At 40.1% G+C, this 15,596-nt stretch overlaps 1 protein-coding gene across 1 annotated transcript in view; it reads right to left on the bottom strand.

The window, feature by feature from the left end:
- slain1a (SLAIN motif family, member 1a) overlaps positions 1 to 15,596 on the bottom strand; it is a 137,816-nt gene that overhangs the window by 24,690 nt on the left and 97,530 nt on the right. Inside the window, exons 4-5 of the mRNA XM_072258757.1 lie at positions 14,292 to 14,624; positions 3,039 to 3,170 (exon numbers count right to left, since the gene is read on the bottom strand). Coding sequence (XP_072114858.1) covers positions 3,039 to 3,170; positions 14,292 to 14,624 — 465 coding nt within the window. The remainder of the gene's footprint in view (positions 1 to 3,038; positions 3,171 to 14,291; positions 14,625 to 15,596) is intronic.

Below are 15,596 nucleotides of genomic sequence, written 5' to 3' on the forward strand. Positions count from 1 at the left end.
TATCAGTAGTATTACATGTAAGTTTTACTTTCCCTTAAATAAACATTCAAACCTTTATGTTTTGAGTTCACCCAAATCATATTTTTATAGACCACCCAAGCGTAACAGTGACATCGAGAAGCAGATAGGGAGGAAGATTCTGGAAAGGTGTAATAATAACAGGGTTGTCCTGGTGGGAGACTTTAATTTCCCAAATATTAATTGGCATCTCCCTAGAGCTGGGGTGGAGTTTGGTGTGTTCAGGAAGGTTTCCTGACACAATATGTAGATAAGCATACAAGAGGAGAGGCTGTACTTGATCTGGTATTGGGAAATGAACCTGGTCAGGTGTCAAGTCTTTCAGTGGGAGAGTATTTTGGAGATAGTGATCATAATTCTATCTCCTTTGCCATAGAATTGCAGAGGGTGAGGAACAGAGAGTTAGGAAAGCGTTTAATTGGAGTAAGGGGAAATATGAAGCTATCAGGCAGGAACTTGGAAGCATAAATTGGGAACAGATGTACTCAGGGAGATGTATGGCAGAAATGTGACAAACGTTCAGGGGATATTTGCCTAGCATTCTGCATAGGTACGTTCCAATGAGACAGGGAAAGGATGGTAGAGTACAGGAACCGTGGTGTACAAAGGCTGTTGAAAATCTAGTCCATAAAAAAAGCTTATGAAAGAGGCTAGGTAATAATAGAGATCTAGACCATTATAGCACTAGGAGGAAGGAGCTTAAGAATGAAGTTAGGAGAGCCAGAAGGGGCCATGAGAAGGCCTTGGCGAACAGGATTAAAGAAAACCCCAAGGCATTCTAGAAGTATGTGAAGAGCAAGAGGATAAGATGTGAGAGAACAGGTCCAATCAAGTGTGACAGTGCAAAAGTGTGTATGGAATCGGAGGAGATAGCTGAGGTACTTAATGAATACTTTGCTTCATTATTCACTATGGAGAAGGATCTTGGTGATTGTAGGGATGACTTCCAGTGGATTGAAAAGACATCAAGAAAGAGGATATGCTGGAGCTTTTGGAAAGCATCAAGTTGGATAAGTCTCCAGGACCGGATGAGATGTACCCCAGGCTACTGTGGGAGGCATGGGAGGAGATTGCTGAGCCTCTGGCAATGATCTTTGGATCAACAATGGGGACGGGAGAGGTTCTGGAGAATTGGAGGGTTGCAGATGTTTTTCCATTATTCAAGAAAGTGAGTAGAGATAGTCCAGGAAATTATAGACCAGTGAGTCTTACTACAGTGGTTGGTAAGTTGATGGAGAAGATCCTGACAGCCAGGATTTATGAAAATTTGGAGAATCATAATATGATTAAGAAAAGTCAGCATGGATTTATCAAAGGCAGGTTGTGCCTTTACGAGCCTGATTGAATTTTTTGAGGATGTGACTAAACACGTTGATGAAAGTAGAGCAGTAAATGTAGTGTATATGGATTTCAGCAAGGCATTTGATAAGGTAGCCCATGCAAGGCTTATTGAGGAAGTAAGGAGACATGGGATCCAAGGGGACCTTGCTTTGTGGATCCAGAATTGGCTTGCTCACAGAAGGCAAACAGTGGTTGTAGATGGGTCATACTCTGATGGAGGTTGGTGACCAGTGGTGTGCCTCAGGGAACTGTTCTGGGATCCCTTCTCTTCGTGATTTTTATAAATAAACTGGATGAGGAAGTGGAGGGATGGGTTCGTAAATATGCTGATGACACAAAGGTTGGAGTTGTTGTGGATAGTGTGGAGGGCTGTCAGAGGTTACAGCGGGACATTGATAGGATGCAAAACTGGACTGAGAAGTGGCAGATGGAGTTCAACCCAGATAAGTGTGAAGTGGTTCATTTTGGTAGGTCAAATATGATGGCAGAATATAGTATTAATGGTAAAACTCTTAGCAGTGAGGAGGATCAGAGGGATCTTGGGGTCCGAGTCCATAGGACACTCAAAGCTGCTGCGCAGGTTAACAGTGTGGTTAAGAGGGTATAAGGTGCATTGGTCCTCATCAACTATGGGATTGAGCTTAAGAGCCGAGAGGTAATGTTACAGCTATATAGAACCCTGGTCACACCCCACTTGGAGTATTGTGCTCAGTTCTGGTCACCTCACTACAGGAAGGATGTCGAAACTGTAGAAATGAGGCAGAGGAGATTTACAAGGATGTTGCCTGGATTGGGGAGCATGCTTTATGAAAACAGGTTGAGTGAACCCGGCCTTTTCTCCTTGGAGCGGTGGAGGATGAGAGGTGACGTGATAGGGGTACAAAAGATGATGAGAGGTATTGATCATGTGGATGGTCAGAGGCTTTTACCAAGGGCTGAAATGGCTAACAGGAGAAGGCAGTTTTAAGGAGCTTTGAAGTAGGTACAGAGGATATATCAGAGCTAAGTTTTTTTACACAGAGTGTGGTGAGTGCATGGAATGGGCTGCCAGCGACGGTGGTGGAGGCGGATACAATAGGGCCTTTTACAAGACCCTTGGATAGGTGCACGGAACTTAGAAAAATAGAGGGCTATGGGTAACCCTAGGTAATTTCTAAAGTAAGTACATGTTCGGCACAGCTTTGTTGACCGAAGGGCCTGTATTGTACTGTAGGTTTTCTATGTGTATGTTCTATGTTTCTATATTTACCCTAGACCTAGTTATTTATTGAAAATGACCTTTTCATCATTATTCAGATGCATTGTAGTTATGTTCTGTTGGTTTGCATTCACAGTTATAGCTAACTCATTGTGAGCCTATGGTGAGTGGATTACAATCTTCACCTCAGACTTTTTTAAAAATCTAGTACATTTTACAGTCACCTGTAAACTGTTTACTTTTAGTTTTAGGTAATTTAATCAGCTGAATTTTATATTCTGTACTTGCTGTGGATTTAAATTCACATTTCTCATTTGTTATTCTGGCCCATGGATTGCTGGGTTACAAACTCTTCTGTAACTAACAAACTTTACTGTACAAACCACTGTACACTGACCCAATATTATACTGGTAGAATAGAAACTCTGCAGGCAACCCAACTAACACCACACAACAAAATCCACTCACAGTTTATACTTACATGCTGGTGATTGCAGTCGTGAAGTTCCATTCTGTAAGTTTGAATCAAAACTTCTGCTATTCTTAAACGAGTCAGGGGAACTGGTGGTACTGAACGAACGTGCAAGGTTTGGCATGCTGCGTCTGAGTTTCTCTGTGAAAGAAAAATAATGTTTCAAATACAAATCAAAATTTATGCAATCACACACTTTAAAATTTAACTTTATTTTAGAAACGAAAGTGAAAAAGCTGCTTACAGAGGAAACATTGTATAAAGTAAGAACAGTTCCAGTGGTTCTAATTTCCAGATCCGATACATGCGACCTGTCAGACTGAAATAGATCCTTAACCCACTTCCTATGCATAAAGCCATGGTGACTCCTCCTAATCAGATTCTGTCTATCCAAATGCCAAAGATCCTGCCCTTCAGAATTGCTCCTAAACACTTCCCCTTCACAGAACTCAGTCTGACTCGTCTGTAGTTCCCTCGCTTAGCAATGCTACTCTTCGTAAATAATGGAACAATGTTAACCATCTTCAAATCGTTAGGAACTTCACTATTGGCTATATACAAAACAAATATCTCTCCAAGAGCCAATAAAATTTCTTCTCAAGCCTCCCACAAAGTCAGATGATGTACTCAGTCAGGCTTGGGGGATTTACCCACTATATTACATTAAGTCTCTTGATACCTCCTGCCTAGTAATATAAATGTTCTTCAAACTATTTCCACTTGCTTCCCTATCTATAGAGCAAACTTGATTTTCTCCTGAATTAACACTGCGGTGAAATAATGATTAAAAATTTCCAGCCATCTCCTAGAGCTTAAGGAATAGTTCACTGTGCTGATCTCAAAGGGGACATACACTCTCCCTGGTCACCCTTTTATTCTTAATAATGTTTATCTATAAAACTTCTTGATCTTCCTTAACCTTACCTGCTAGATCCATGTCCTACCCTATCTTTCCAGATTGCCCTTTTGAATGTATTTGTAACCTTTTTATACAAACGTAGTTGTACCACTGTGCTGCCCCAAACTTCCTGACCAAAAGTCAAGAAAACCAAGCCCAAAGAAAATCTTTTAATGTGTTTTTGAACATTCTGATCACATACCTTAAATCGGAATGGATAATTCATGTTAGACAAGAAATTAACCAAAATTTCCCATCCCAAGGTATTTTAGGGAAGACAGTGTCAGAGGTTAACTTTTTAAACTGGCTGTCAACTGGAAAGGAAATTCTGAACTTTCTGTCTATACAAATATAAACTTTTTTACTAGATCTCTGTTATATGACAAGGTTAAAAAATAACAAATCTTTGCCAAAGTAATAAAATGGCATTTCGTTCTGCCCAAAATATGCAAGTGTGAATATCAGGAAACATATTTGTTAACAGTTTTTAGACCACTAATAAGCTCGACTTTTCTCCATCAGACTTTCCTCTGTTAAAGTATCTTTTTTCTGCTAATGGCTTGACATCAAACATTCCTATATTGGACAAACTGAGTGAAGGATGGGATAAACAAAACAGAATATCTTGCTAATCCAATTATCACAGGGATTTGTGTGTCAATTTGAGAAATCTGAGAGAAAGAGAAATCAAGTGAGAGAGCTCAGAGAGAATGAATAAGAGAGAGGGGGAGAGTTCTAGGCAGAACATTGTGAGTGGTTGCCATGGCAAGTTCTCTCTAAAACCACTACATTTAAAGTACTGACAATATTCAAAACTGAATACCAACATGCAAGAGAAGTCAAAAGGCTTGACCATTTGCGTTGAGAGAGAGAAAAGTCAGAATTAAGGCTTAAAGCAGTCTGAGATATGGAATAACAAGATCATATTTGTCTATGACAGACTGTAATATTTTCCTTCATACCTTCAGTAGTTTCACATAATATCATAAAGTATTTGTATTTATATAACATTTTTGCAACAATGCGATGAGTTACAATATAAAGGGAGAAGAAAGTCAAGAATGTGATGAATCCAGGACCGAAGGTGTTATATTTGAATGCTGACGATCAACGCTGGCACACTTCAGGGATGTGGGCTTTGCTCACTGCAAGTTTCTCTCTATACCAATGACTGTGTGGATAGGTATAAACCAAATACCACCTATAAATTTGCTGATGATACAATTGTTGGCAGGAACTCAGTTGGAGATGAGAGGGCATACAAAAGCGAGATATACCAGCTAGTTGAGTGGTGTTGCAGTGTACTTAACGTCAATGACACCAAAGAGCTGATTGTGGACTTTAGGAAGGGTAAGATGAGAGAATACACAGTCTTCATAGAGGGTTCGGAAGTGGAGAGATTGAGTTCCTGGGTTAAAAAATAACAAATCTTTGCCAAAGTAATAAAATGGCATTTCGTTCTGCCCAAAATATGCAAGTGTGAATATCAGGAAACATATTTGTTAACAGTTTTTAGACCACTAATAAGCTCGACTTTTCTCCATCAGACTTTCCTCTGTTAAAGTATCTTTTTTCTGCTAATGGCTTGACATCAAACATTCCTATATTGGACAAACTGAGTGAAGGATGGGATAAACAAAACAGAATATCTTGCTAATCCAATTATCACAGGGATTTGTGTGTCAATTTGAGAAATCTGAGAGAAAGAGAAATCAAGTGAGAGAGCTCAGAGAGAATGAATAAGAGAGAGGGGGAGAGTTCTAGGCAGAACATTGTGAGTGGTTGCCATGGCAAGTTCTCTCTAAAACCACTACATTTAAAGTACTGACAATATTCAAAACTGAATACCAACATGCAAGAGAAGTCAAAAGGCTTGACCATTTGCGTTGAGAGAGAGAAAAGTCAGAATTAAGGCTTAAAGCAGTCTGAGATATGGAATAACAAGATCATATTTGTCTATGACAGACTGTAATATTTTCCTTCATACCTTCAGTAGTTTCACATAATATCATAAAGTATTTGTATTTATATAACATTTTTATGATGTTTAATCAGGATTTTAATAAAACTTTTTAATAGTTCTGCATTGTGCCTCTCTGTGTGCCTGAATGGATTTTCCTCGATAAACAGGTTCAGGCTAAACATGAAGAATACATTAACTTATACATGAAAGAGGTTCTCTATGGGAAGTATATGATTTGGTCCTCAGAGCAGGTGTACTGGAAAATGTGCAAAAAGCCATGTCTCCTCAACTTCCCACTACTGTGAACAGCAGAGGTCATGGAATTGACTATTTTGGCAGGGGGATGGAAACCAGAGTGATAAGGCTAAAGACGGGAACTTGCTTTTACAAACAGAAGCAGCGTTTAGTGAGACTGTTATCAAAGAAGGGCTGATGACAGGGCAAAATTTCAGTCAATGCGATGAGTTACAATATAAAGGGAGAAGAAAGTCAAGAATGTGATGAATCCAGGACCGAAGGTGTTATATTTGAATGCTGACGATCAACGCTGGCACACTTCAGGGATGTGGGCTTTGCTCACTGCAAGTTTCTCTCTATACCAATGACTGTGTGGATAGGTATAAACCAAATACCACCTATAAATTTGCTGATGATACAATTGTTGGCAGGAACTCAGTTGGAGATGAGAGGGCATACAAAAGCGAGATATACCAGCTAGTTGAGTGGTGTTGCAGTGTACTTAACGTCAATGACACCAAAGAGCTGATTGTGGACTTTAGGAAGGGTAAGATGAGAGAATACACAGTCTTCATAGAGGGTTCGGAAGTGGAGAGATTGAGTTCCTGGGTGTCAATATCTCCAAACACCTAACCTGGACCCAACATATCGATACAGCAATAAAGGAGACAAGTCAGTAGCTATATTTCATTAGGAGTTTGAGAAGATTCGGAATGTCATCAAATACACTCATAAATTTCCAGGGAGATCACTCTAACTGGCTGCATTACCATCTGGTATGGGGGTGGGCTACTGCAGAAGATTGAAGCAAGCTGCAGAGAGTTGTAAAATTAGTCAGCTTCATCACGGGTATAGCCTCTGTAGTACCCAAGACATCTTCAAGGAGCGATGCCTCAGAAAGGCGGTATCCATTGTTAAGGACCCCTATCACCCAGGACGTGCTCTCTTCTCTTTGTTACCATCAGGAAGGAGGTACAGAAGCCTGAAGGCACACACTCGGCGATTCAGGAACAGCTTCTTCCCCTCTGCCATTCAATTCCTAAATGGACATTGAATCCATGAACACTACTTCACTTTTTTAATATTATTTCTGTTTTTTCATTATATTTAATTTAACTATTTAATATACATATATATATACTTACTGTAATTGATTTACTGATTTGTTTTTTGTTCTATACTATCAGGAACTGCTGACAGTAAGTTAACAAATTAAATGACATACCCGTGATATTAAACCTTATTCTGATTCTGATTCTGCACGCAGAATACAAAAGAAGGTATATGAACTCTAGCACATTTACAGATTGGCATGTTAGGATGTTGTGGGCAACAATGAATCATCTCTGAAAGAGGATTACAACTGGGAGCTTAATCCAAGGATACACTTTGTATCAAAAGGAGAGGCAGATAGGTAAAGGGAGTGGCTCTGTTGGTGAAAAATAAAATCTAATTGTTAGAAAGAGGTGACATATGATTGTAAGGTGTAGATTCATTGTTGTACAGCTAAGAATCTGCAAGGGTAAAATGATCCTGGTGGGAGTTATATACAGACTTCCGAACAGTCATAAAGGTGTGGTCTACAAATGACAAAAGAAGATAAAACTTGCATGTCAAAAGGGCAATGTTACAACAGTCATGGGGAATTTCAATATGCAGGTAGAATGGGAAAATCAGGTTGGAGCTGGATCCCAAGAGAGAGAATTTGTGGAATGCCTACAAGATTGTTTTTGAGAACAGCTTGTGGCTGAGACCACCAGGGGATCAGCTATTTGGGAACGGGTGTTCTGCAATGAATTGGGTAGAGAGCTTACAGGAAAGTATCTTTAAAGGACCAGTGATCATAATATGATAGAATTCACCCAGAAATTTGAGAAGAAGCAGCTAAAGTCAGGTGTATCAGTATTACAGTGGAGTAAAGGGAATTACAGGGGCATGAGAGAGATAGCCAAAACCGATTTGAAGAAAATACCTGCTGGTGTGATGGCAGAGCAGCAATCGCTGTAATTTCTAGGAGCAGTTTGGAAGGCACAGGATAAATGCATCATAAAGAAGAAGTAGTATTCTAAAGGCAGATGACACAAACGTAGCTGATAAGTCAAAGCCAACATAAAAGCCAAAGAGAGGGCGTACAATAGAGCAAATATTAATGGGAAGTTAGAAGATTAGAAATCTTTTAAAAACCAACAAAAGTTAATGAAAAAGTCATAAAAAAGGAAAAAAATGGAATACAAAAGTAAGCTAGCCATTATTAATAAAGAGGATACCAAATAGTTCTTCAGATATATAAAGTGTAAAGGAGAGCTAAGAGTAGATATATGACCGCTGGAAAATGATGCTTGAGAGGTAGTAATGGGAGACAGTGAATTCTGCATTAGTGTTCGCTGTGAAAAATACTAGCAACCTGCTGGAAAATCGAGTTCGTCAAGCGGCAGAAGTGAGTGCAGTTGTCATTACTAGGGAGAAGGTGCTTGGGAAACTGAAAGGTTGAAGGTAGATAAGTCACCCAGACCAGATGGTCTATACCCTAGAGTTTTGAAAGAGGTGGGTGCAGAGACTGCACAGGAAGAGTAATGTTCTTTCAAGAATCAATGTATTCTGGCATGGTTCCAGAGGACAGGAAAATTTCAAAGAGAGGTAGAAGAAGAGAAATTATAGGCCAGTTAGTTTGACCTCAGTGGTTGAGATGTTAGATTCAATTGTTAAGGATGTGGTTTCAACGTACTTGGTGGTACATGAGAAAATAGACCATAGTCAGCATGGTTTCCATAAGAGAAAGTCTTGCCTGACAAATCCGTTGGAATTCTTTAAAGAAATAACAAGCAGGATAGACAAAGAAAAATCAGTGTATGTTGTGCAGTTGGATTTTCAGAAGGTCTTTGACAAGTTGCCACACATGAGGTTGCTCAACAAGTTACAGGAAAGATACTAGCATGGGTAGAGCATTGGCTGATTGGCAGGAGGGAAAGAGTAGGAATAAAGGGAGCTTCTTCTGGTTGGCAACCAGTGGCTAGTGGCGTTTCATAGGGGTCGTTGTAGGAACTCCCTCTTTTTACATTATACATCAGTGATTTGGATGGCAGAATTCATGACTTCGTGACCTTCAATTTGCGGATGATAGGAAGACAGGTGGAGGGGCAGGTAGTGGTAAGGAATTAGAGAGCTACAGAAGGACTTAGGTTAAGAGAATGGAAAAGAAGTGGCAGATTGAATACAATGTTGGGAGGTGTACGGTCATGCACTTTGGTAGAAGAAATAAAAAAGTAGATTATTTTCTAAATGGAGAGAAAATTCAAAATCTGAGGTGCAAATGAACTTGAGAGTCCTCATGCAGGATTTCCTAAAGGCTAAGTTACAGGCTGAGTCAGTGGTGAATGCAATGTTACTGTGTCATTAATTTCAAGAGGACTAGAATATAAATTCAAAGATGTGATCTTGAGGCATTAAACGGCATTGGTGCTGCCTCACTTGGGAATATTGTAAGGAGTTTTGTACCTCTTAACTAAGAGAGGATGTGTGGACATTGGGGAGGATTCAAGGGAGTTTCACAAAAATAATTCAGGGATTGAAAGGCTGGTTACATGAGGAGTGTTTGATGGTTCTGGTCCTGTACTCACTGGAATTCAGAAGAATGAGGGGGGGATCTCATTGAAACATATCAAGTATTGAAAAGCTTCAACAGAGTGGATGTGGAGAGGATGTTTCATATGGTGGGCAGTCTAGGACCAGAGGACACAATCTCAGAATAGAGAGACGTCCATTTAGATTGGAGATGAGGAGGAATTTCTTTAGCCAGGGAGTGGTGAATCTGTGGAATTCCTTGCCAGCTGTGGAGGTCAAGTCACTGGGTATATTTAAGGCAGAGTTTGATAGATTCTTGATTAGTCAGGGAATGAAGGGATATGGGGAGAGCGCAGAAGATTGTGGCTGAGAGGGAAATGTATTAACCATGATGAAATGCTGGAGCAGACTTGATGGGCCAAATAGCCTAATTCTGCACCTATATCTTATGGTCTTATTGTCTTATGTTGGGAGAGGGGTGGTGAGTGGTGAGTGGGGTTGAATGTACAGGATGGCTACTAGGAGCTGATTATTAAAGAAGAACAGAGTAGATTATAAACTTGGAAATTCATACGTAGCTGCAAGTTTAGCCATGCTGTGTAAGCAAAAACAACAGCTTTGACATCATTATTCGACAAAATATTGATTTGTGTGGAAAAACCTCAGTTTGTTTGACGCAATAATGAATCATAAGATCATGTTATGGAAGATCAATTTTTTTTCTTTGAATAATAATATATTATCAACACTATTTAAATATTATTTTAAGAAACGTTTATACAAAAGTATTTTAAAGCTTTTGAAGTGTTCCTTACCCTATTTTAATTTGCAAATAATATTCCAAAGCTATAAAGTCACTTTGCCTGCTCATGTAACAGCAGAAAAAAGATGAAAGGATAAAATAATTGCACTAGCAGCTTCATTTAATCCTGAACAAGATTGTTCATTCAAAAATGGTGGTACTTACAACTAGTACATTGTGTGCAGTATAATCCTACTCAAAATATCAAGTAACAACGTTCTAAAATTATTTACTTTGTCCATCAATAACGTCAATAACAAGAAAAGGATACACTTTTAGGGGTTTATTATAATGAGTGAAGAAAAAAATTTGTAAAAAAAATTGAAAATATCAGTTTTCAGCTGAGGAATTGAGAATGAGATGGGGGATTTTTTAAACGGATTTTTTGCATCTGCACCTACTCGGAAGACGGAAGCAGATTCTATAGAAGTAAAGCAAAGCTGCAGCGAGGTCATGAACCCTGTACAAATTTTAGAGGAGGTGGTGCTGGCTGACTTGAGGCAAATTCGGGTGGATAAGTTCCCAGAGCCTGACAAGGTGTTCCTTTGGACACTGTGAGAGACTAGTGCAGAAATGGCAGGGCTTCTAGCAGAGACACTTAAACCTCCTTAGTCATAGGTGAGGTTACGTTGCTGAAGAAAGACTCTAAGTATAAGCCAGAAAATTATAGGCTGGTGAGCCGGTTATCAATAGCGGGAAAGTTATTGGAAGGTACTCTAAGGGACCAGATATATGAGCGTTTGGATCGACAGGGACTTAATAGAGATAATCAACATGGCTCTGTACATGGTTGGTCATACCTAATCAATCTTACAATCTTTTTTGAAGAAGCAACAAGGAAAATTGATGAAGAGCAGGAACTGGGTGTTGCCTACATGGATATTAGCAAGGTCTTTGACAAAACCTCGCGTGTGAGGTTGGTGAAGAAGGTTGAGTCACTTGGCATTCAAGATGAGATAGCAAAGTGGATTAGGCAATGGCTTTGCGGGAGAAGCCAGACAGCGGTAATAGAGGGTTGCCTCTCTGACTGTAGGCCAGTGATTAGTGGTGTGCTGCAGGGATCAGTGTTGGGTCCATTGTTGTTTATCACCAATATCAATGATTGGATGACAATATGGTAAACTATATCAGCAAATTTACAGATGACACGAAAAGTGGGCGTATAATTGACAGCAAAGAAGACTGTCAAGGCATGTGGTGGGATCTGGACCAGCTGAATGAAGGGGTGGAAAAATGGCAAATGGAATTTAATGCAGACAAGTGTGAGTTGTTGCCTTTTGGGGTGACAAACAGTTACATGATGAGCGGTAGGGCACTAAGGAGTGCACTATAACAGAGGGATCTGGGAACATAGATTCATAATTCCTTGAAAGTGGTGTCTCAACTCTATAAAGTCACATAGAATGCTTTGGTATATGGGACCTCCATAAATCAAAGTATTGAGTACAGGAGTTGCAATGTTATGTTGAATTTGGAGTGTTGTGTGCAGCTTTGGTCACCTACCTACAGGAAAGATGTCAACAAGATTGAAAGAGTGCTGATAAAATGTACAAGGATGTTGCCAGGTCTTGAGACCCTGAGTTATTGGGAGAGGTTGAATCGGTTAGGACTTTATTGCCTCGAGTGAAGAAAAATGAGGGCAGATTTGTTAGAGGTATGCAAAATTATGAGGGGTAATAATAGCACAAACACAAGCGAGCTTTGTCCACCCAGGTTGGGTGAGACTAGAAATAGAGGTCATGGGTTAAGTGTGAAAGAAGAAATATTTAAGGGAAACACGAAGGAAAACTTCTTCACTCAGAGAATGGTGGGAGTGTGGAATGAGCTGCCAGCGCCAGCGGTGTATGCGGCATCGATTTCAACATTTTAGAAACATTTGGACAGGTACATGGTTGAGAGGGGTTTGGAGGGCTATGGTCCAGGTGTGGGTCGATGGGACAAGGCAGATTAGTGGCTTGGCAGACTAGGTGGGCCAAAAGGCCTGTTTCTATTCTATAGTGTTCTATGACTCTATCACTTACTTTAGCGAAATAATTACACTATCTCCTAATCATTTAATACATGGTGACGTATATGTACATTACCTTGATAATAAATTTACTTTGTATATGGAACTCACCTGGCTCCACCTATCACATTCCAGCCCTGTCTCAACCTCCCATCACCTCTTGATATGTTGGTAACCTTCCTTCTAAAGTTGCACTCCTGATGAAGTGCCCCCACCAGAAACAGCAACTGTCCCTTTGACTCTGCAGACGCAGCTCAACCCAGTAAGTTCCTTCAGCAGTTTGATTCAGGCATTAGATCTATTGAGACTCCAACATCTACAGTGCTTTGTATCTCCAATGGAAAATTATTTTAAATGAATAATTTAAAACAAGATCTTCGATGTACATTTGCCTGAACACTGAATCAATATTTATAACTCTTACTCATAGATCTGTATTGAAACCTCAGCATATCTGAGAAGTCAACTTAAAAATAGTTACAATGACATCAGTTGTACATGGAAGCAACCTTATATTAATTATGGCAATGATATTTATCTATACCCAATACCAAGTTGGTGTCACATTAACTCCAATGGGACATTCCTCCAAGGTTACTGGAAGTACAGTTTTGATCTAGGAAGAAGAGCAGACCTGAAAGCAGGTCAAATTTCAAGTTTGTAGTCATTCAGTAGAAATTCAGATTTAAATCAATATCTCACAGCCATTTGGTCCTTGGAAGTTGAAAATGGTACCTGCAGTACAAGAGGCACGCAATGTACAAATTTTTGAGCATGCTAAAAGTTTTTTTTGAAATGTTATCAATTGCTATTCTGATAAAAAAAACACTACAATTCACATTTAAATTGCAACAGCAGTTTAGTTAGGTCTGGTAGTTCCTTCATTGGAGTGGAGTTAAAAAACAATGAGTCAGACTGGGCAGGGCAATGTATTGCAAGTAGTACAATCACTGAGTTGAGTATGATATTCTCCTGTGGGGTTGCTTGTTGATAGGTTTTCAAGTGGCTGTAGAAGTCAATCCAGATCAACATAAGTGGTGAGTGCCTGTGCATGACTTTGTTTAATGTGGGGAGACTGTTGCACGGGCAACCACCAGACGGTTCCTGACAGATCGGGGTCAGGGTCCAGTGACATGGATACGCAAGACAACTGGGGACCCCTCTACTGCTGCAGACTTCCTCCACCTTTACTGCCATTGTGATTTTTTCATTATCTGCCACCAGTTCCATCACTGAAGTCTTGGTTAGATCGCTCATCGCCTAGACCAGGGGTTCACTACCTTTTATGTCATGGACCCCTACCATTAACTGGTCTAGATCCTCCCCCTTGACCCTCACCCCTTGATTGGTGAATCTATCAGGAGCTAAGCACCACTTGGCTAAGCTCTGGACAGGATCGCTCTTGGGATCTCAGATACTCACAAACCTCTCCCCCACGACAAGATGACGATCCTCAGAGAAGATCAATGCAGGGCACTGTAGATGCTCTCATGCATGGTTAAGATTAACACAAGTAGGTCAAAAGCAATCTTTTGTTAGATGTATAAAATACACAGAATGTTTTATTGGATGCTGAAATAATGAGGCGAAACTTTCAGAACTGCAAACTTCACATGCGTACCATGTAAATAGAAGGCCCCACATCTTCCAAAGAGGTTGTATCTGCCCCATGCTATATCTGATCTGGTAAATGCAATAGGAGCACCTCTAAACCCCACATGGGCAATTCTGCCTTGATTTGCATGAAATATATAAATATAAACAGTGCCATTGTTGAACCTTTAGGATTTTACCTGCATTTGTTCTGTATTGTTGTTGCTCAGCTGTGTGACCTTGTGAGTAATAGGATGGACAAGCACTGGAATTCAAGTAGGAGGAAGGTGCTGGGCCTCTTCTGCAGTCTCTAATGCTGGAAAAGGTCTGTGAATGTGGCATACTTCGTAAGGGTGGAGAGCACCTGGTGAGTCGAGGCTGTGGCGGAAGTTGGTCAAATTCTTCTTCGTCTTCAAGGCTGCAGCAATCATATTCCTGGTCACTCCCTGTGCCCCGCTTTACTGAATATAGCGACGTACTAGAGCTGCGCTGGGAGATGGTTGTCGAAGTGGAAGCATAATCTTGTCGAAGACCTGGAGGTCAGGAAAGTAAGTGAGTATAAACAGAATTATAAAATATTATTTTTAAAAATTGAGATAGAGAGCGAAATAGGCTCATCAAGTCACGCCTCCCAGCAATACCCTCTGATTTAATCCCAGCCTAAATTACCCAACAATTTGCAATGACCAGTTAATCTACCAACCGGACTGTGGGAGGAAACCGGGGCCTCCGGATGAAACCCATGAGGTCACAGGGAAAACTAATAACGGGGGCGTGACAGGAATTGAACCCAGGTCACCTTTACTGTACAGCGTTGTATTAACCACTACACTATCATGCTGCCCTAATTTCCCTGTTTAAGTAGAAGCTCCCAATTTATAAATTACCATAATTGACTTTGTTTTAAAAATTAAATCCTGATGACACTATGAATAACTGCAGTTCACAAATTACTGTGTTATCCCTGGATTAGTTGGTAGTGATCTTACTTCTGAGCCCCAAAGTTGTGGGTTCAAATCCCATTCCAGAGATGAGTCTAAGGCTATACTGAGGCTACACTTTGGGGGTGAGACAGTTGTGCAAGGATCCATAATCTCTCTGGAGTTGCCCTTAGAAACTACCAGCAGTAGTTGGAAAAGGAGCAGAAGAATCATCTAAGGCAGACTATGTATTGTATGTAATGCATTTGGAGATAGTCTGTGACACAGCTTCTTTCTGCTACTACCGTATATTCATACTACACATGTAGGTTACACTAGGAGTTTCAGGATGTGGGTGTATGCTTTACAGCAGGCTAACAATATCCAGTGTTTGCTTACATCACATGCACATTGACATTATTACCTTAAATAATCATTACATCAACTGAAAACATGATGCATGTATTGTGCACAAGTATGTAAATGAGAAATCATTAGTTCAACCTGCTACTTGGCTTTCACATGCACTTGACCCACTTTAATTGCATTTGGGTCTGTATTATTACTTCATGATCAGACAAGCAT

Source organism: Mobula birostris, chromosome 5 (genome assembly GCF_030028105.1).
Source record: "Mobula birostris isolate sMobBir1 chromosome 5, sMobBir1.hap1, whole genome shotgun sequence".
Classification (NCBI taxonomy): Eukaryota; Metazoa; Chordata; class Chondrichthyes; order Myliobatiformes; family Myliobatidae; genus Mobula; species Mobula birostris.